The 23,099-nt window shown below is 33.6% G+C and overlaps 2 protein-coding genes across 7 annotated transcripts in view; both read left to right on the top strand.

The window, feature by feature from the left end:
* The first annotated feature begins 434 nt into the window (after window positions 1–434).
* Window positions 435–15,944, top strand: Rab6 (RAS oncogene family member Rab6). Of its 4 annotated transcripts, none has more exons than XM_046623659.2 (7): window positions 436–683; window positions 2,585–2,643; window positions 4,761–4,920; window positions 5,684–5,889; window positions 7,490–7,556; window positions 8,092–8,178; window positions 13,294–15,944. In XM_046623659.2, exons 1-6 carry the CDS (start codon window positions 614–616, stop codon window positions 8,157–8,159), a joined length of 630 nt encoding a protein of 209 aa, XP_046479615.1. In that variant the 5' UTR covers window positions 436–613; the 3' UTR covers window positions 8,160–8,178; window positions 13,294–15,944. The 4 variants fall into 4 exon arrangements, with proteins under 4 accessions (XP_046479613.1, XP_046479615.1, XP_046479614.1 ...); XM_046623658.2 differs by lacking the exon at window positions 13,294–15,944 and adding an exon at window positions 9,856–11,915; XM_046623657.2 differs by lacking the exon at window positions 8,092–8,178 and having other exon boundaries at window positions 435–683; window positions 13,280–15,944.
* Window positions 15,945–18,448: 2,504 nt separating this feature from the next.
* krz (beta-arrestin protein kurtz) overlaps window positions 18,449–23,099 on the top strand; it is a 31,424-nt gene continuing 26,773 nt past the window's right edge. The window contains exon 1 of one of the 3 annotated variants that reach the window (XM_046624123.2): window positions 18,449–19,004. The gene's annotated coding sequence lies outside the window, so the exon portion shown is untranslated. The remainder of the gene's footprint in view (window positions 19,005–23,099) is intronic. The other 2 variants (XM_046624125.2, XM_046624127.2) reach the window with 2 other exon arrangements.

Raw genomic sequence — 23,099 nt, 5'->3', positions numbered from 1 at the left:
CAGAATTGTAATTTGAACCGCTGGATCAGATAAAAACACCCTGGATGCGGCAATAATGACGGTGTTCTACATTTACCAATTTGCTTATGGGGGGGCTTACAATATTAATTGATTATGATTCGGTAACAGACAAAAATTTCTGTATCAAAACTCGCCTCATCGTTAGCGTCCTCCACTAGACGTAAGTTCACCGGACTTGAAAATGACCAATCATTTAGAAATCTTTGGTCCCACCCGCGGTTGTATGCACGTATGTACATACATGGGTTGTACGTACCACGCGATAATGCGAGCGATAGGTGATTCGGTCGGTAAGGGTAGGACTGTTACATTCTCCTTTCACATTTTGACACATGGGATCTTTATACATCGTCATCTAGCGGCGAGTAACGAAATCGTCGGACTTTGGCATGATGGAGAAACGAAGCGTTAACACAGTGGCGTGACGTCACTTCCCAGTCAAACGTGGCTGCCGTGCCGAAAGGAGTGGCTGTTGAATCTGTCAAATTATATGGTTATTTGGAAATATTAATGACTTTTCCCATCGGCTACGGCGCGATATAGTGAGATTTGATTATTGCGTGTCAAGCAAAGTGAAACGAAGCCTCAAAATATGTCGTCTTCGGGTGATTTCGGTAACCCGCTGCGAAAATTCAAGCTCGTTTTTCTTGGTGAACAGAGCGGTGAGCATTTTGACACATATTTCAATGAATTTAAATTTAGTTTCCCTTAAGTTCTCTACTTTTTTCTTATCCACCACTCAGTTGGAGACTGAACTTTCGACATCTATACTACGCATGAATTTTCAATAACGTTCTAGGTTATAAATCGATATTTTCCCCTGTCCGTCTGCCGTAGCTGACGTGAGTCTCAAATCCGATTCGGTACTTGCAATAATACTTCGCATCGCTGTTATATATCGTTATTTATCGGACAAATAAATAATACAGCTTATTGTACCGATATCACTGGATCAAATTATATCGGTGATTGCTTTTTTTTCTGTTTTGCTGTAAATGAAAATTTACATTAATACTAGCAATCGATTTTTTTTGTTTTATCTTCTTTTTTGTTACGAATAAGAATTGAATGCTTAAATATGAAATGACCTTTTATCTGGAATCTCTAGCATTTATCTATTATAAATATTGGTATAGTAAACTGGCAGCAAAAATAAACTAAGATTAACTATCAAGTATAAGCTACTCTATTTGTACGAATGACTAATTGTAAGAGAAACAAAAAAAAAAGTAGCATTTTTCATATCCTATATTAAATATTATTGAACTACTTAAATCTTCTAAAGTGATTGAATACTAGTGAAAAGTTACCAGAAAATTTTGCCAAAAAATGAAGAAATTATAAGAATATTGTTTTTTATATGCATGGAAAAAATTGCTTTATTAAGACATGGTTAATAATATTTGACTTTTCATAATAATGGTCATGTGTATTAGTTCACATTAAAGTACGTATTTACATATTAATACAGTTCCTGGGAGATGAAATTTACAGATTAATGAACAGTTATTCTGAACTTGCCTGAGCCACAATAAGCATAATGTGATTCTCCATGAACAGTTACTTGCTTACTCAATGGAAAAACAAAAACACAATTCTGCCATGTAGTTACCGACTTTTTATGCCCCGCTCAATTGAAATTCACGCCATCAACATACAATGAATTAATAGTCTAATTTATCTAGTTTTTAGTGTATGATGCATGATGAATAACTATTTTTCAATAATCCATAATTTCATCAGATTAGGGAGAAAGATGTGAGTTTACTTTGAAAAATGAAGTGAATACACATTGAACTCATGTTGATCTATTGTCTCAAAAAATGAACACATTTAAGCAAGCTAAAATCAGCCTTTCTGACATCCAGAAGTGTTATTTGACTATTAAAAATAACGATTTTTCAACACAATGACCTAGGTGTCAAAATATTCTGAGTTTATTTATACAAATTCTCAGTGTCTTTAATTATTATTGAGATTAGTAATTTCTGACGCATGGACAGGGGAAATTCCCATAAATTTTTGGCAAAAATAATTCAATTTTATTCAGAAAAAATTGCAGAGTAGAAATACTATTGCCCTGTTTTGAAAATAACTGTTAGACAAACGTCATCAAAATATCTCATCAATAATGAAAAACGGTGAAATATGAAATGATATTCAATCAGTAAATTTTGTATAAACGGAATAATTTGTTCACATCTTTGTAATTATCGGCAATTATTGTAGTATCAGGGGATGTACCTCAGCATGTTTGATCCTTAGATCATGACTGATCTTCCTTGTGATTTCTTAAAAGTTGATTTTTTCAGAAAAATGATCACAGCATTATGAAACAGTCTTCTCAATATTTCGATGTTAACAAATACAGTTCAACTTGTTTTTGCTATTGATCTTGAATTAATTAACTGCGAGTTATTTAACACGCCAGAAATTTTTCATTCAGCCGGGCTACGCATTAGTATTAATTACAGACTACGTCAACTATTTCTTAGTATCATATATAAAATGATCAGAATTTTATTTCGTGTTATTTTTATTGAATAATTTGATCTTTTTGCAGTTGGTAAAACCTCCCTCATCACAAGGTTTATGTATGATAGCTTTGACAACACGTATCAGGTGCGTATTAAGATGTTTATAATTATAATTATAGCTGGAGCCATCTCTGTAATTTTTCTTTTCATTTGGCCACTATACAGTCCCGCTGCGAAAATTGATTACAAATTTTATTCAGTACTCGTAACTACTTTTACTTACTTGTAAAAGTATAAGACACTATTTATATCACTAGTTTAGAATACACATAAATAATAGATGGACAGGAAGCGATTAATTTGCATAGAAGCACTAAACGAGATTCAACCGATTTGTCGAGTTCATGTTAGTGTTTTCACTTTGCGTTTTTATTGAACGAGTAGGCCATGTACAGGATGATATTACATTATTCTTCTCACCTCAAGTTTTACATTATCATTACCTTGTTATTTAAATACAAATACCGATATCTGTTTACGTTTCAAGTTGAATAGTAAATATTTTGAAGAGTAAATTATTTACATAGATGATCAAACTCGTATCATCAGAGAGTTTCCCAGTGGTAGCTTTTTAATTGAATTTAATGATATGAGCAAAATTTACTGCTAATTGAACTGTTCGCACGTTGGTTTTTCACTCGGTATAGTTATTCGAAGACTATTCATCATTGTCCCATTAATCTTGACCTAGGAGAGACATCAGTATTATGTCATCGATGTGAAACACATTGGAAGAACCACATAACAGGTGTCTGAGGCCAATGTCAGCTGAAGTGGTAGTAGAAAGGACTAGACATTGACTTTTTCTAATAGTAATGTTCGAGGATAGGCTTTGACAAGTAAATTCAACCATGATTGATTACAGAAGTATTGAAATGTAATATTTGAATGTATATGTGATCAATTTTGATTAATCATTTGATGACTCGGTTTTCTCTATCACAGTATCAAACGATTTTATTTCTTTTCGAGAGTTAAACACCAGCACTTGTCCAGAGCTATATTTATCAATCGATGATAATTATCTCTTGAGTCTATCAATTCACAATTAGCATACATTTCAAGTCCCAAAAAATTTCCATGCCTAGGGTTATTTGATCGAAAGCTAGATATCGATCACTATTCAACACGAAGATAAGGTGTTATTTTAAATACTTGGAATTTTGTAGATTTTACTTCTTATGTTAGCTGACATTTCAATATCGTGTGACTTTATTTTCGGTGCTAGTTTTTGAAATTTTCTAATTCCTGGTAATGAACGAAACACTTATCTGCATTTTCGTCATAGTTGTTATTTCAGTACACAGTGTTGCAATTCTTGAACGGCACCTTAATAATTTCTGCAATATTAGAATTTATTAATGAAATGTTATAGTATGGATTCAAGATGCATTTTTTCTTGAAATATTCAGCTTTATTCAGTTCAAAACTCGATTGCATTTCAAACGATCAATTGACATTGGCGCCGTATTTAAATATTGGTTCAAGCTGTTGCTAAAATTGTAAATATCTGCATCAAGTTTTAGAGTTTGTTTTTTTCAGCCTACCATTCCTTATAACGTCAATGTACTGAAAATTGTTTATAACTGCGATTCAATAACATTTAAATTTATTTCATTTTATTTATAAATCTTACGAATACAAGGTCCTTTTACATATGAATTCAAAAAGCAAAACAGCGTAGGTAGTCCAGCTGATGAATGTATAACGATTATTGGTAATTTTATTTTTATATTCGTTCGAACATTTCTTCCATTTCAAATCTAGTCTTTCGTTTTAACTTGCCATTTCTGTTTTGACTGAGTAAAATGACAAGAATATATAAAAAGAATAAGAAAATTTATTATAATTATTCAACAGCTTAGAAATAACTAAATTTTGGAATTCAATGGTCGAATAGTTCTCTAGTTATTTAAATAATGATGTTAAAAAAAAAACATGTATCTCACTTGTTAATATTTTATGGGCTCGAAATGCATCAAAGCAGGAATTTCCTAGGCTGGTCTATCAAAGTCAGCCAAATTGACCACTTGTTTTTTTTTTTACATTCTGTACGCTGTCTACATATGCATTTCTGAAATATAGCGATTGAATTTCGTTTTCACTTGATGTTATTCCATGTCTGTTACATTTGAAAATACCAATACCATTCGTAATCATTGCTCTACACCTTATTTCATAAACTTTTTTTGTTTGTTGCAGGCGACGATAGGAATTGATTTTTTGAGTAAAACTATGTATCTTGAAGATCGAACAGTTAGACTGCAGCTGTGGGACACCGCCGGACAGGAGCGATTCCGTTCCCTCATTCCTAGTTATATTAGAGACTCGACTGTTGCTGTGGTGGTGTATGACATCACTAGTAAGTTGATAGAAGATAAAATCTTCTTAAAAATCCAAAAATAAGAAATACCGGAGTTTTAAACAGAGGCTTAGGTATCGATGGTTCATTTCAAATCCTTTCAAAATGATAAAAAAATCTAGTAGATGTATTCGATTTCACTCCGTGATTACAACTGATTTTATTCAGAAGATTAATTTGTACCTACTCACTAAATACGGTTTATTTTATTATATCGGCATCATTAAATATATAACTTTTCAAAATTGCAGTAATATTGACTAAGGCCAATAAATGGCAATATTGAATTAAGTACTGAGAAAAAAAAGAAAATCTATTTCAGTGAATTTGTAAAAAATAGTCTTCTCAATAAAATGGGCCATCTTAGAGTGAAGTTGAACGAATCTTAGTGATTTTCAACCGTTCTAACATGATTCGAAATTAAGCATCAACATATAAGCCTCCTTTTATAATTCAAGTATTTTCTATTTTTTTAGTTTTAAAGTGATCTGTGTAGGTTACGAATATAGTAATTTAATAAATTCTCAATGCATAACAATCTCATAGTGAAATTAATAAAGAGTATCAATTTCCCCTGTTCACTATGATATTAACGTTATTAATTCAAAATATTAATATTTTTTAATAAAATTGCAGAAAAAAATCTAACACAATGTCATAGAATAATAATATGATTTCGTACCTAAAATCAGTGCAGCCCCAATATTTTCAGGTGAACTAGAGATTAGAGTACGAATTAATTATTCATTCATGTTGTTCATAGATGCTAACTCCTTTCACCAAACATCCAAATGGATCGACGATGTTCGGACGGAACGAGGTAGCGACGTCATCATAATGCTAGTAGGCAATAAAACTGATTTAAGTGACAAAAGACAAGTTTCCACAGAAGAGGGAGAACGAAAGGCAAAGGAACTAAACGTTATGTTCATTGAGACCAGTGCTAAAGCTGGCTACAATGTGAAACAGGTACAAGAGTTTAAATTGCTATTAACATGCAAATCCTTTATCATCAGTTTTATTGTAGTATCAAAACCAAACTGTATATGATAGTCACTTTACAGATGGTTGAAAATCGAGTCAAGATATCATGTCTTTACCTAATAAGAGTATACATACCCTCGTGATTCAGAATTTACATGAATTCTCTAAGAAACGGTTACGAAAACAGTAATAGCTGTATTATACATATTTTTTTTTTGTAAGCTTTTTCATATTTTCACCTTTATTTAAAAATATAAAAATGTGGCGGAGTCATCACGCATTTACTTTATCGTCTGGCTGTGTGTGCTTGCGTCTGGCATACATCGCCACGATTCGTCTGAGCGACGGGAAGTGAAATGACAGAGATTTTTTATAACAAAGCGAATATTGTAAACCAACAATTGGAGAAACACAAAACAGAATCGAAGTACGAAGTTTGCCGTTTTACCTATTTTTTACTACGTAATTATTTAAAAAAAAAAAAATCAAAAAACAATAAATTCTCATGATTTTGGCATACCTGGAACAAAACAGGTTCATGAAGGAAATGTTGAAATTTCACATGGACGCGAACCTCGGTTCTTGAGGTCGCTCTCTTTTCTAAGTTTGTAATTGAAGTTGCCATCAGGTATCTGGAATATCTTGTGCAGCCTATCTTGTTCACTACCATATGTGGGTTCTTCCTTTGACACTTAGCGTAACAGTATATAACTAACGAAGAAGGGAAGAAAAATGATAGTTCTTCTTCTGCTTAGCAACGTCTCGAATATTTTTTTTTATTTTTTTTTTTCATTTTTACTGGCAATCCTGGCTTCTTTCGTCGCTTTTGCAACTCGGATGGCTGTGACTACTAGCACAAGTCCAGATGTACCAATGTGCTAAAAGTGGCATAACTTCTATAATTTTTGGAATTTCCCGATTGTTGTTGGCTCAACATATTCTCGAAAAAATAGACTATTCGACTAGCGAACAAAAAAAAAAAAATGCCAAACCTACTCGGAAAGTTCGCTTTTCGAAACCCCTAAAGCGTGCGTAATGTGTCCCATTTCCGAGCAGTGCGGTAAAACAGCGTTGGTACATGCGCACAATTAAATTAATATATTTTACACAGTAAGGCCTTTGTAGGCACATGCGCACTTTCCAACAAATCAATTTGACCGCTGTGATTGAGCACAAGTTAGCTAACCCCAATTTTTTGCGCTGACTGTGCACCTTTGGTGCTTTTCAAATTAAACCATCACTCACAGGCGTTGCAAAAAATAGCATGTGTCAGACGTGCCGATGGACAATACCTGACTCGTGTAATTACAGTACTCGTCTTTGCAGCTCACGCTGCAATTTTCACATTTATCAAAAACTGCCCACTCTCCACACTAAAATAATATAGTATTCACAATGCTAAGATTAATTTATCTGAGAAGGTCGTCTTTCGTTTTGCACAGAAAATAGTGGTATTGCTTAGTCGACATCTCTTACAATCACCAATTAATTTTTCTTTCCTACACTATCGAATGAACAAATTGATACAATCTTCTGAAGCTTCGAGAGCCATCCAATATTTATGGATACTTGTGTTAATTTCCAGTTGTTCAGAAGAGTGGCTGCAGCTTTGCCTGGTATGGACTCCACTGAAAACAAACCACCAGAAGACAGTATCCTTTACATGAAATTATTCAAACACAAAGTTGCACGTTTTTCAGACAATTTCATTACGAATAATAATACACCGATACAGGGTGTTCTATTATTGCCACTTGTGGATTACAAATAATTTGTGCTTTTTTACAGTACTTCATTTACTACTTTTTCCTTTCAATTTTTGCTTGCTTGTGGGAGTTGCTTTATTTAATTTTTTTCAGCCCATCAGTTTCTACCTTGTCCATCATTTGTGTCAAGCATAAATTTACATTTTGTGATTTCTAAACAAAAAACGGGCCTAATCAATAATTGCAAACGATCTAGCACATTCTGTAAGCTCGGAGTACCATCATAACGTGTTATCATAATGTTAGTTGTTTGCGGGATATTAGTAAGTTCGAATTGGTACAAACATTTTTAATATTTTCAACCATTTTATATTATAAGGTCGGCACTCGCTGATCTAGGTTTCTTTCCATTCTGTTTTCTTATTTTTTACGTTATCTTTTGTATTTTTTGTGTTTTCCTTAATGCGTTCCCAACCTGTAGTGCAAGAGGTAGTTCTCAAGGACACGCCGATCGAACTGAAGGCGTCGGAAGGTGGTTGTGCATGCTAAGCCAACATTGGTCCTAATGGTAGATTAAACACTCAATTAAATTAAAACATTTGTTCCACCATCAAAATCTTAAGTCAAATTTGAATGCGACGATATATAGCCACGTTCCTTTACACAACATAACTTAAGTAATGCAAAAAAATAAAATAATAATAATAATAATAATGATAATACTTTTTAAAAAAAATGCAAATGCTAAACACAGGAAATGAAACTTAAAAAAAAAACATGTAACTGTATTGCATAATAAGTATAAGTCTCAGTTGGTAGCTCGCAATGACTGCTTTTACTCAACTCAATTGTATGACTCAGTGTACTATTTATTTATATCATTCTTACAATTAGTTGTCTTTTCACCAGCAAGTTAATCCTGTTGAACATCGCGAACCTAAACCATGGATTAAAGCAAGAATTTCAAATCATTTAGGACCACAATCCATTACTAGTACAAAGTAAACTATCTTTTGTTGTGGAATCATACGTTATTTTTATTATTATTTGAAGTCAATAATCGCACTTTTTTGTTGTGACTTTTTTTTTTTTTTTTTTTTTTACTTTTAGCTATTCCTGGTCAAGGGATATGCTAAATTAAAAATTAATCAACCGAGCAGGATCTTAGCTACAGTTGATTGGTGGCTGTGATTGAAATTTTTTTTCGTCAATTGATCTTTTTGATGTAATGAGATTTTCGTAAAATCAAAACTTCTCATTTCCATTTGTAAGAGTTTAACAGATAAGTAGGAGAGCTAACAATAAGATGCTGACACGTTCATGTAGGAAAATCACGTTCGTCATCAGATTTTCTTATTATAAAAAAAATTCAGCTTCGGATTTCATCAAATATTGTGTTTTTAATTTTTTAAATTATTTTCTCCACCGTAACTTCCTGACTTGGTAATTATTTGATTTGAATAATATATAAAAAATTCGTCAGAGTATTCTGAACTCTACAGCATGATTTAAAAGCCGTTATTTTAATTTGCTACTTGTTGTGTAATTTTACCAATCACAATGAGGAAAACATAATTCGATTGCGCACAAGTTCTATTGCTTTAAAAGTAAATCCGATTGTTTAGAAATTAAACAGTACAGTGAATAAACTGTTCATAGAAACTATGAAAAGTCTCCGAAATAATATTGGTTCGTGCAAATGTACTATGAACAACTGAGCTTTATTTTTGCTAATGAAATATTGCAATTAGGGAGGTGAATGTATGTACATACATTCCTAGCATGGATGCGAGAAGCATTGTATCTCTGTTACATTTTCATGGTAATGCTTTGAAAACTATCAAATTAATACTCTCGTGATAAAGCACACTCTCTGTAGATTTTATAATTAGATGAAAAAAAATGATCATATAACTTTACGTTATACTATTGCGTATTTTTATTTTATTTTTTTCTTCAATTCATATAAATTTTTTCAATGTTATAAATAGTTTTAAAAGAATAAGATCAGAAGAGTACAAGTACTTGTGGAATTGTAGAAAAGAAAATCATTTGTATGAAATTATCAGAAACTATGATAATATAACATAATGCAGTACACCTATTGTAGTAATAGTAATATGAAGCTGTATAAAAAAAATTTCTACAAATATACGTCGAATTTATATAAATATGATTTATAACAACATATCATGACACTAATGAAACCGAGATATAACAATAACGTTCTTTGTGTCCATGCTAGATACATCTGATTACAATCGATTCTGAGGCACCTAATTTCATCAGGTCAGAAATAAAATCCGGAGTGGCGCTTGTGTAAACATCGGTAAAGTTACCAATCTTATTCCTCGATCAATATTTAGGGAACCAAATCGACCGTACTTAGGTATACATAGTCATTCGTTGCACTGAGAACGTGATACGACATTGACAAGATCATGCTCAACATTTTGGTAGTAACTTTGTACAGACTACAAATTTCCTGAACCTTCTTTGAAGGTTTTCGAAAATTTGGTTTGTTGTATTTTGCAATTTTTAGGAAATCTATTCAACTTTCGAAAGCAATAAAATCTATGATTACGTGATTGATATCGTTTTGCGCCGTGAAAGAATTACGCATTAAACTAGGAAGCAAGCTTTGAAATAATGATTATTAGTTGGGAATATTCGACAGAAAGTTCTACATAAATGACAAATAAAAAAACTGAGAATTGAGATTGAAGTAAAGGAAGAAATGATGACACCAGCTTTTAATAAAAGCAAGAACCAACATTTTTTCTCATAAATGAAAATTTCAGTATGAATGTGATTTTTTTTACACCTAAGAAAAGATGTGTCATTATCTGTATTGTGATTATAATCAGATAATCAACACCTTTTCCAATAATTGTGGACAATCTTATAAACCGACGCGAAGAGTTTTATTCTATGAAAATCGTTTCATAACTCCCCCCCCCCCCCAGTGTATCTGCCAGGTTCAATTATCAGCTAATTGAGTTATTTAATATGTATAAAAATCGGATTGCAGTTACATATTGTGTAAACGTAGTCATGACTCCATCCCAATCCAAATTTCAGAATTCTGTTTACATCAGATTTTAAAGCAGATTTTTGAAATTTGGTCAGAATAATATAAAATAGCAATAAGAGAAAAACTTTGCCGTTATGCATGTACAGTTTGTCCATTCGGTTTAGTTGTAGTGTAAGTTACAGAAAGTGACACTGCATCGGAATTAAATTTCTCTCAAGAATCCTTGCGACTGGTGCAATTAAACCGAATGCACAAACTGTGATTCATCTAGAATGCGGACATGTTTTGCAGTTACATAAAACAATTTCTAATCGAAATGACAAAAGAGTAACGGACTATAAAAAAAACTAATAGATTATTAATTCATTAGCAGATATGAGAAAAATACTTAATATCGATTGACCAGTAAAGTATAGTTTTTGCATCAGATCTTTATTTTGTTCTCTCGATTTCAGATAATATAGATCATTATACATGCATATACTACATTTCTTACTGTATCAAGTAATTTCTTACGATGGTATGAAAATAATCTATGGAAAACCTGTTCACAGTATTCTTTTTGCTGCTTGGAAAATCGTTTTTTACCGTATCAAAGTTAAATTAATTCGGGTGGATAGAAACATGTGTGGCAAGAAAAATAATTTAAAAAAAACTGCCCAGCCCAGAATTGTAAATAATATAAACGACATGTAGAAAGGTGGAAAAAAAACATACAAGCAATCTTGGTGAAATAATATCATTAGTTTAACAGTGTCTCTGACGACGAGAAAAATTTAGAAAACCTCAAAAACCTAAAGAATTTTGAAAAAGTCTGCAAATATACAGTGATTTACTCGGGTATGTATAGTTCAAATCAATTCCGAGTGAAGACGTGATTTATGACGAAAGCAGCCATGAGTGTTGTTTGAAATTTTTACTTTGAAATGTGATCCTTAGCGTTGTTCGAATTTGACTCCGAATGTCGCAATACATGATAAAATATAACAAATTTTAATAAAACTTTTCAAGAAACTGTCGAGTCATTATCAAGTATAAATGAAAGCCACTCAATTAAAAAAATGCAAAAATTTATGCATCTAATATCTGCTGAGCAGGAAATAGTGACTTTTTTTGTTACTGTCAAGACCTGACGAATGTTAGTATGGAATTATCAGATAATTTTTAATATCCCTGTCGTTGGAGACCCTGTTAGTTATGTTAATGTCATTTTTGTTAATTACTATTATTGTAATCTTTTAATTTATATAAAAACTCACTCAAACATTAAATTACATGGTTTTATTTTGATTTAATAATTTCCATTATTTATTTCCCCGTTTTTCCTGAAGACGATTTTTTTCCAACGAAGTAGATGAATAATTTTTATTACTCTTACTCTAGGGGTCCATCCATTCAAGTTACGAGAAACTGTTTAATGTGAAATATTTCAATAATTACATTTCTCATTAACTAGGACTTGCAGGATTGGTGTTATTAATTACTGCAAATTTTGCCTTAAATATATTATTGGGGTGTGCTCCGTCCACTTTTTTTACCGTATTTTTGTATAATTCATATGCTTTTCAACAATAGCAGATAAACGTGTCATAATTATACGTGGTGGCAAAATAATAGTTTATGATAAAATTCTGATTACGTTCAATTTGGATGACTTTTTCATAACAAAATTTAAGTACTAAAATAGCATTTAGATGAATGTATTTGGATATATTTTGACATATTTTTTATGATCCAATTAATGAGACTTGATTTAAAGTTTCATCCATCATGATTCAAATTCTCGTAATTGAGAATAATATTTGAAAAATTACTCCTAGCAGTGTACATAATATAAGTAAAAAAACCGATTTTATTATAAAATTTCGTCCAAATTGAAGGTTGCCAGAGTGCAAGTGATTTATACATATTATACTGAGGTTTCGGTAGTTGCCTAGAGATGTTTGAACACATCTTATAGATGTATCACTTAGACGTTAGTAACCTTTTGTCATAAAAAATTGACACAAGTGCTGCATATGCCAGAATATTTTATTAAGGTGATGCGTAATCATGCAATCTACGATCCGAAAATATTATTTATTTTACACATATTTTCATTGAACAAACTTAGAGTGGAATTTCCATTGTATCGACGTACGAGTTGCTTGTGACATCCATCACGGTGTGTATCATGAGTTTACTGTGTGGCATATTTCGCTCAACTGAGATGGAAAATTAAATTACATACATGCTCATCTTGATGAATACTGACATACTAGTTTTTTTTATATATTTCTGCGGAGGTATCTTGAAGCAGGTCTCCGAACCATTCAAAGCGACCTGCTTTAACTGATGCTTTTTATATGACCTGTGAGGCTGTGTCGTGTGTGCGTATGTATATGTGTGTTGATGTTACCTAATTTAAACATGACATAATTGTTTTGCAACTTTTTCTGAATTTGTTGTGAAGTGAATCTTTGCGAACTGTTGCATCTGCCTATTTCATCAAAGTGACATTGATAATTAATCAAAATGAAAATACAGATAGATTTTACACTGGTTATGATAGTTAAAATAACTGCCATTGGCTATATTCAAATACTGTATAAGCTTAATGTATAAAATCACAAAATGCACCTTAACAAAAATGCAGCTGTTGACCTACAGAATCAATCACCGATGCAGAATGGTGGAGAGGCCGAAGGCGAAGGAGGATGCATTTGCTAGGGAGCTGATTTACTGATTCTTACCCAGATAACAAGAAAAAATATATACCTTACACCCGAAAATGAACCAAATCCTCATCCGAATGAACAGAGTGCTAGCTTATTTCGACGTGCATAATAATATTGAATATCACTTTGCCATAGGATTATATTTTTTTTTAAACTTTCTTCTCCCAACTTACATTACGACACGTAATTCTGAACAATACTATGAATAGTTTGTATTTAATTATACAGACTTGATCCAACTTTCGACAAAAGCAAATAGATATTCCGAACTAGAGATGTAAACAGTCTGGGAAGTAACTGAAGTAACTGAATATCTGCCGAAATGTATTAGCAAGCGTAGGAAAATTAATACTTATCTTAGCAGTTTACCATCCAGAGAAAAATAAATCAGCTTTTCTTCATACATATACTTATCGAGGTAATCTAGCACTTGATGCGACCGAGAACGACACAAAGGATGGGCCAATTTTTCACAATGTAGGGAAGAAAAAACAAAACTAGATTAAAGCCGTTTCAGAAGTGTTTGAAAATGTTGAATTCCGCAGACCTAACGTGTCTCTATATGTGATAAGGCTTTAAGAATATTACACTGTGCTTATACACGTTCTCTCTTGAGTCTATATTGAAATTATTGTCTAAGCTAACGACACTCTCGTAGTGCCCTGACAAAGTCGAAGTTGAAAAAAAAGAATAAAACAAAAAAGAAAGAAAAATCTTGCAGCAATATTCTAATAACATAATTATTATACGTCAAGCTGTATTTATACTTACAGATTTCTAGTTAACTAAAAGATTTCTATGCAATTATCGTATTCGCTGAACACACGCTTCTCTGTTAGTATGTTTCAGCATTCTATCAGACACAAGAAAAAAAAAAAATAAAAAAAAATAAAAAACGCGTACAGCTGGTTTATTCGATCTCTAAGCGAAAAATTAAGCTTTCATTATATCCCAGAACTCTTTTATTCAATTCAATTCCAACGAATAGTAATACATTTTGATTTTAAGAGTAATAGCTTTCTTATTCGGTATTTGGTAATGTTAGATTAGCATTTTGTTTTATTTTTCACCAATAAATGCATGTGAAAACGCAGATGCATCCTAAAACTTATTTATCCACAATAACATTAGTTCTTTATGTATATTTAATTGGGTTTGAACAATCCTGTAGTCAACTATTAACCAGATCGTATTTAAGATTGTATTCAGTTATTATTTTCACATTCCGAAAATCCTTAAAATTAGAAGAGCTATTATTGGTCTTTGAGATTGCTTAAAGTGTCTTCTAACAAGTAACTATGTTGACTTTATTGATTAACTTTTGTTAGTTTAAATCAGTAGGGAATACATCACACTAGACGGCGCTCACTAATGTATTAAACGTTATATTGATTGGTCGATACAAACGTACTGTGTGGTTTTTGAATCATCCAGGAAATATTTGCATTTTAATTCACACGTTGTTCAGTAGTAGAACAAACCTTTTCTCTGCTCAAATAACATTTCTGTTCTACGGTATTGTAATATTTTACGTAATAACGTTTTAGCGACTTGTTTAAGTTTTGTTTCTTTCTTGAAAGTAATATCTGTGATACGCAAAATGTTTGAAACCTTCAAAAATTTGAAAATACGATTGTGAGGGAAATGGTTTCTACTGAAAAATTAATTCCATTGCGAATTATTGAAATGTTTGTGGTGCTTATAAGTAGGAGTAATTGCTTTAGTATTTATTGTTGGTTTCAATATGGTTTGATATATTTAAGCAAGTCAGAATTGTTACGAGCTCAAGATGCGTCTTATTTATAGGTTTTTGTAAAAGAATATGCGCAAAGTTTCAAGGTATTCCTAATGATTTGACTCAACAATAGTTTGATACACTTTAAAAGCGATATGGAGTATCGTAAGCTTACTGCAAAGTAACTATGAAACAATATAGTAAGAAAATAACATTTCTATTGGACTAATGATATAGATCTGCGTCGATGGATAATGATTTAAAAAATTGACATTAAAAGTGGATATCGTATTTATTATTTAATACAGATTAGTAGTGAAAAATGTTTAAACATAAAAACAATTGTTTGGCTTTGAGCTATGTAGAACTGCAGTAGCTGGCATATGTATGCCAATATTATTATTAAAATGATATGTAGAATATATATTTAGGGACTGTTTACATTTTTAATATTTGATTCTGCAAGGAGACTAGACTGATGTTCTTGGGATTGGTAAACCTAAATACCCATCGAAAAAAGATCAATGCAGGTAGCTACAAAAAGAAGGTATTGGGAGTGACTGATATGCATCCATCATGCACAAGTAGATGATGAATGTTAAAAATGTGACAGAGACACAAACCACACTGCAAATTTTGGTCTGGTAATAAATTCTTAGCGTCGGTGAAATGGTCGATGTTGTTAAACGAAGTCTTTTGTACCATCTTATACATGCAGTTTTGTTTGTACGAAAACGCATATGATATTAAATAATTTTTGCAATTTTGTTATGACTATATATGTGGCAACTATGTTTAAAATAGTAAAGCTTTAAATGAACAAATGAATAAAGGTTTGTGTTCACCAACCATATGTGTTTTCATTCTTACAATAAAACACAATCTTTGTCATTAGCTGTACAAATATACTATCATTTCTAATCTAATCGACCGGCTTTTTATCATTTTATTCTTCGCTGTGTCTATTCTAAAGCGTGGGATCTGTACGAGACGCTATAAATAAGCCAGATTTTTGCGTGTCCTGAATTATTCGGAAAAAATTTAAATGTCTGAAGAAATTTTCGAGGCTCGGCAATTTTTTTAGGAGTATTGAGAGACAAGTACAAATGTCTCGCTGGCGAGCGGTACGTAGTGGGAAATAACCATTCGTAGAAAAACTCTTGCCTTTTCAACCCTGCCCAGAACTATTAGGAGGTCGAACTGTACGACTCTAGCGACGGTATAACAAAGGAGAAAGTCCTAAATCTGACCTTTATCGCGCAATTTCAGCGTCCCTCAAAAACTTTTTCGGACACTTCAATTTTTTGCGAAAAATTCGCAGCAAAAGCACATTCGACATGTCTGAAGTGCCCCGTGAAGGCTCACTCTATAGTACGAATGGTTACTTCGTTTGTGCTTAAGATATCATACCGGAGATTGTACAGTTTTAAATTAAAATTGATATCAAAGTCCTCGGATTGTCAGTGAGCAGTTAAGAATCGAACGAAAAAAGTTAATGGAATGAAATATTAAAATCTTTAAAATGTTCTCCTATTTGTCCATTCGGTTTAGTCGCGGGTGAAATGAAGCATCATGGGTATTTTCTAATTACGAATATCATGCTAATAACATTAGTTTCGATTCTCTTGTTATTACACCGCCATTTTAAGGAGCTAATTTCTTTCTGCAGTCACGATTTTTACAGAAACTTGAAATCATGAATGAAAAATTCCTTATTGGAAAAATATCCGATCTCGATATCACAGAGAAGTATCGCATTAATTAAGTCTCCAAGCTATATATCCACATAAGCAGCAAAGATCCATGTTCTGTAACCATATGTAACGTAGCTACAAGCAAACCAAATAGAAAAGCTGTACCCTGCTAGGATATTTCTTTATTTACTCGAAAACATCCCAATGTGCAGGCTCTTATTCGTAAAAGAGATATTCACTAGATAATTGCCGTGGAGAGGAATATTCAGAACAAAACTAGACTTCATAGTCATTTCCAGAATCATTAATTTCTACAAGTAAGGAATCCCCCGATAGGATGCTTTCGATCAATTATCCTGACTAAACTTTGATAAGTGATCCAATTTCAATCTATTAATAGCTAGCAGGATTTCGACCGAAGTTTAGCAACATCCATTTGAAACACTCGCCTTTGGAATTGTATCCAATTAATCAATTTAGAGTGCAGAATTATGGAGTATGTCTACAACTGTGCCAAATGGACGTCCGAAATAGAGACAGTTTACATTTACATAACTTCAATTGTGAATGAAATTTAGAAGTCTGGTCAAAGGTCCATTATTTTTTTATTGATCATTCTTGTTACAAATTGTGAAACGATACATCGACATAGTTTGACAATCTGTAACAAGAATAATTTGACTGAAGAAATATTCTTCAGTACCATGATGATATAACTGATATATTCTTCAGTCAACCTAGTTATGTCGTCCGCGTATATTTCATATTTTTTATTTTTTCATGTAAATTTGGTAGTAAGTACGATTAAAACTTCAGCACAATATTTGAAATAGAGAATCCCTCGAATACTATTTCCTTTTAAAGCAATTTCCACGGTTTCCCACAAAATATATTTTCGATGATTATTTGAATTACCCGCGGTAATGGATAAATTGACTACACGCAACAAAGAAAATAACACGGTATCCAGTTAGTATAGGAAGAGATGTTGGTATCACTGATCTCTACTATACACTGGTATAGCTCTGTCTCTCTCCCATTTCCGGACACGTCAGCGCCGTATGCGTGATCCACGCTCTATGTCTATGGTGTATGTAAAAACTGCATGTAGTATAACTGCACCAGAAACCTAAGATAACGACTGTGTACTAGTGCACAAATGCACACATAAGGCAAACAGTATCTCCACTGAGAAAATCCTTATTTAGTGACATTATATTATACACAAGGGGTAAATAATAAATTAACGATGAACAAAGAATTCATGCGCTGAATATCGATTCTCATAACTTTTATAGACAAAGAAGTGTACAGTAAAAATAATTTACAGATCAAATAACAGTTATTGACATCAAATTAGAGCTTTCGTAAAGTAAGTAGACGTATGTTTTCTTTCGTCCGTAACCATCGGCGGCTCGTGCAAGCGGTTACAAAGAACGGGTCAGCGCGCGTAGCGAGTCAGCCAGGGCGCATGTATCACGTTACGAGTTACGCATACCAGACGCACACAAGGCGATGCACAAGGCATCAGCATCGGCCAGCACGCAACTGGCGTCGCGGCAAATACGTTGCGAACGAAGTTAGTCACTTGACGGCGGGGGGAGCGGCCGGAGGGCGGAGGGAGGGGGTTGCGGTCGATATTCGACTTGAGCGGTGGCTCGAGCGGGACTTGGGAGGGAGAGGTTAGGTCAGTCGACACTTTGACAGTAATAAACCGACGCGAGAGAACATATCCGCCGTGCTCCGAGACGCTGTCTTGCTCGTTCCGATATATCAGAGAGAAAAATAAGATCTCGCACAGCTTCAAAGTCATATTAATCTGCGGCGGTTGTCGCGAAGCGAGTCTTTTTTTTTTTCACGACAAGGTTATGTAAAATCTATCCTGTGGCGCCAGCATCTACGGCGCGGACGTGACGTATCGAGGAATCGAGATCACTTGTTCACAGTAATCAGAGTCGGGATGTGTATCTTCGCTGGTTGATATCGTACCTTCCGTACTCTACGTACGTTTTGTGTTTGAAACATACAAACGCGTAGTTTTGTAACCGTTCGACGTATTGATTAGTTGTATTTTTTTTTTTTTTTTTTACAATAAACCCGATGCCGGTGCAGTGTGAGTTCATCGAGTGTTGAAACTGTGGTGCCGTTCGCCTATGAATTTTCATTGCCGATCGCAAAAGGGTGTGGAACTACGGGGTCTCTAGGACAAGTTAGGTGAGTCCTCTCCCTCGCTCTATTTTTGTTTCACTACGTTTATCGTTTAGGTACATAGATACTTTTTTTTTTTATACCTTTTTACAAATTTATTTTATACACGATTTTCATCGAGGTCTATCTACGCCTGCATGCTGTTCTTGGTAACAACTGAGTGACGGGCAAACAACGTTTGACGTATGAATACTACGAATGTATGTACGTCGCCGCGTTTCGTTGTGATTTTTTACTCGTTTCTTTCAGTTTCCTCGTCCCCATAATCCCTCGAGCGACGACGTCAGACGCCACAAATGCGCTGTCAGAATTCTCGGATTTTTTTTCAACTTTGTGTTTATCGCCCGCGAATAGTACTCGTCCTACCCTACGTTACTCAATACGGCCTCTTAGGACGGTCGAGGGTTATTAAACAAATACTATACATATGCTCTAGGAGGCGTGGCGGGACCGAATAATTAATTTCGAAATTTATATCCAATTGCGCGCGAGATTTTAATTAACACTTTCGAGGAAGTGTCGTTTCGCATCAACAAATAAATCTGTCGAAGCTTCGGAATTTCAAGAATCGGAATGACGTAGGTTTCCTTTTATCACACCACCAGTTTAGTTTGAGGAAACGGCTGATTAGATCGCACCTGATGACAAATAGTAATGTCTTTTTTTCCAACGCTGCCGGAAACGAAGTGAAACACTTAAATCTTGCTGACAGTGAGGATCTTAACTTTATTATTATTGTTATTGTTATTGTTGTTGTTGTTGTTGTCGTTGTTATTATTATTGATACCGATATTATCACTATTATGATGCATCGCGGTTATGTTTAACAAAAACAGTCATCGCACAACCTACGTGAGTAATGAACTTTACCGCTGATAAGAAAATGAAAACGTCGACAGAAATACAAAGAAACAAGAGGGAAAAGTGAAGAGGTAGAAAAATTCTTCCATTGTATGAGAAATTAGTCGAAGGAATCAAAAGTGGTGTAAAAAAGGTATACAAAGACTTGACCTACCCCAACCTGTTAGATGCATAACGTGGGAACTTCCCACGAAATCCATAGAGCTGCTACTACTTACTCGAAATGCACGAAGCGAGTGTTAGAATGCTTCACGTAACATCCTCATTCATCCGTTAAGAAAGTGTAGGATGTGTTTGAGATCGGTTATAACTGAATTCACATAGCCGAAATACTTCGTACCGTGGGAAAATTCGGAGCCTACGGTACTGTGCGAACATTTTCTTAACGTTTACATGTTTCTTCGGAAACCTCATTAGGCGTTACTTAATGTGGTTGGTTGCCCATAATTCGAAATATTTTTATTAAGTTTACTCCGAGATAATCGCACATTTACTGTTTGTCAAATTATCATATTTGCAAGCTACGAAGATTTCATGAAAAATATAAAAATATGAAATGTTGGAAACATTAACAACAGCGTGGATATCAATGCTTCGTTTCAAATCGCTTCGAAATGGCTAAGAATATAATAGATCTATATTCGATTTCACTCTACGATGGTTCGTTATATTTAGAAGACTTTCGCTTTTCACAAATTACAATACAATACGATATTTTAGCGATATTGATTATGATCAAAAAATGGCAATATCGAGGTGAGTAGTGTAAAAATGATCTGTTTTATTGCCTTTGTAGAAAATATAGTCTTTTGAATGAAATGAGCCCGTCGTAGAATGAAGTCTATTGAATAGTTGAAAGCATCTCATAGCAACAACTCGTACATAATTCGTACAACTCTCACGGCGTGGCAAAATTCCTTGGCGCCGGTTAAAGCTGACTTAACCGATATTGTGAGTCAACTGAGCATAATTGGGAATGCACGCATCAAATTCTTCCTTAACTTTAAAGAGGTCGAAGTTCGTAGCGTTTCACTACAATGCGAATTCAGAATTAGTTGGAAGTAGTTGATATTAAAAAATATGACCGTGATTTGCTTTATTGCGGTTTGAAATTGGTGAATTTCAAACAATCCTAAAATTTCTAAATAAACGTTTCTTTCGACAACGAACCTTATTAATTTGAATCGCTCAATTCCTCATCATCATGACAGGTTATAGGTATTGTCGTCTCTTTATACCTGTGTACACACAAATGTAGATTCACGAAACAAATCGTGGGCTGTAGACTTTTGTCATCATTCAATATACAGTAGCAGCATAATGGACAGCGGAAATTCATAAAGTAATGATAATAGTTCGTATTTTGGATACCGTATCAAATGCGAGTATGATTATCGTAACAAGTATGTAGACACGTAAGTTATGGGAAATTCCATATCTCGAATAACCGTAGACTACTTTCCCTTCGATTGCTTTTCTGTGTCGTATTGTTATCGAAAATCTCTAACGGAACAGCAGAACATTCTCAAATCTTTTTCCGGAATCAGCCTGGATTTTCTAATGTTGAGATATGACGATTCATTATTCTGAAAAATTGTTATTACGGATTTTCCAAAATTCAATAAACCGTAATAAGCACACACAACATACTCGCATATTTGGCAAACTCAACTTGTTCAATTAGTCATTCTAAAGTTGCGAAATATTAATTTTTTCTCGAAACTTTCAACTTCAACCTTATCCTCCCGATCCAACGGATTGTTACTAGTCACTATCTTTGGCAAACTGATTACAAAACAAATTGTTTTTTAAATCACACCCGTCAGTAAATTGAAAAAATGTCTTGCCGTATAATATTTCGACTGATTACTCAATATAAAGGTATATCATTGTTTTTAAAACGATTTCTCATGGACGTCAACTACAGTTTGTTCGAAATTTGTGCAACGTACTCCTTTGTCAGCAACATAATTTTGAAACATTGTTGTTAGTTCAGATGTCGGAGGTAAATTAACAAAGTTGCAATTTCCTCCGATTTTACTTCAAAGTTGAATTAATTATTCTCGTAGAATTAAGTGTCATTATATCCAATTTTCAAAACATCAATCTTTTTAAATCACCTAAATTTAAACTGTGCCAACTTCCTGACTGTTCTCCTTGTGGAATGTTTGATTAGCGACGGTAAAATTGACTGTCGAAATTCGTCAAGAATCAATAGTTTCTAACACGGTATCCCAATCACGGTGTAAATGATGTATAATTAGCAAAGTTCCTTGATTCAGGATAATCGGTATATTTGTTATTCCAATAACAACGGTTATATTAATTGGGAGAAACAGAAATGAAAATATCGGGGTGGGATCAGAGGTAGTGAACGAATTGATATGGAATGCACCATACACGTATTATATATATTTTTCTGAGGCAGTAACCACTGTTAAGCATCTAGCTTTATTTTATTTATTACCTCACTTATCACGGCGAGTGGTACAGAATTACTGACCGTTTAACGCGTAAGACTGGCAGCGAGACTGGCAGCGAATCGAATCCGAGATTTATTGGACTGGTATAAATCTTGAGTGATACCATTACGCGACTATTATCTTATATTTTTATAACCGGCATAATATGATTGCGGTGTGATGATAGTTTCACATTATTCATATTTCTCTGTAATTTGTTATATTGACCGTAATAAAATAATGCGTATGATTTACTTATGTTTACCGTCGTCGTGTAATTATTTGGTACAATCACACAAACCTCGTCAAATCTTTCGCCATCTTGGAATGAAATTCACCTTTCATCTTTATCCTCGTAGACGTATCTTGCGAATTACTATTAGATTATCAGTCATTCAGTTAGTTATTTGCATCGCATATTATTTATAATACAACTGGCTTTGCTCGCAATACAGAGACATAGTTTTTGGAATTATGGACGTCCAATGTTCATGCTACATTCCGGATTTTATTTCCTCCACATGTTCGTTGGGTCGCGGGAACAACTTTTGAACTCTCGCCACCTGGCGGAAGACCCTGAACTGAAGCGTGCTAGTTGCAGAAAGAATGACAAAGAATGAAAATTTGTCTCATACACCTTTTTTCTCGGTTCCTTAATGAGATGATTTCCGTATATACCTCCTATGTAGACATTCTGGAGATGGAAAAAAAATTGCTGTGGAAAGTTCATGGAAATTTGTTCAACAGTTTTTAAGATCATCGTTATGAAACAAATGTT

This window comes from Neodiprion pinetum, chromosome 4 (assembly GCF_021155775.2).
Source record: "Neodiprion pinetum isolate iyNeoPine1 chromosome 4, iyNeoPine1.2, whole genome shotgun sequence".
Lineage (NCBI taxonomy): Eukaryota > Metazoa > Arthropoda > Insecta > Hymenoptera > Diprionidae > Neodiprion > Neodiprion pinetum.
The sequence above is the reverse complement of the archived record's forward strand: the minus strand, read 5'-3'. Positions and strand labels throughout refer to the sequence as shown.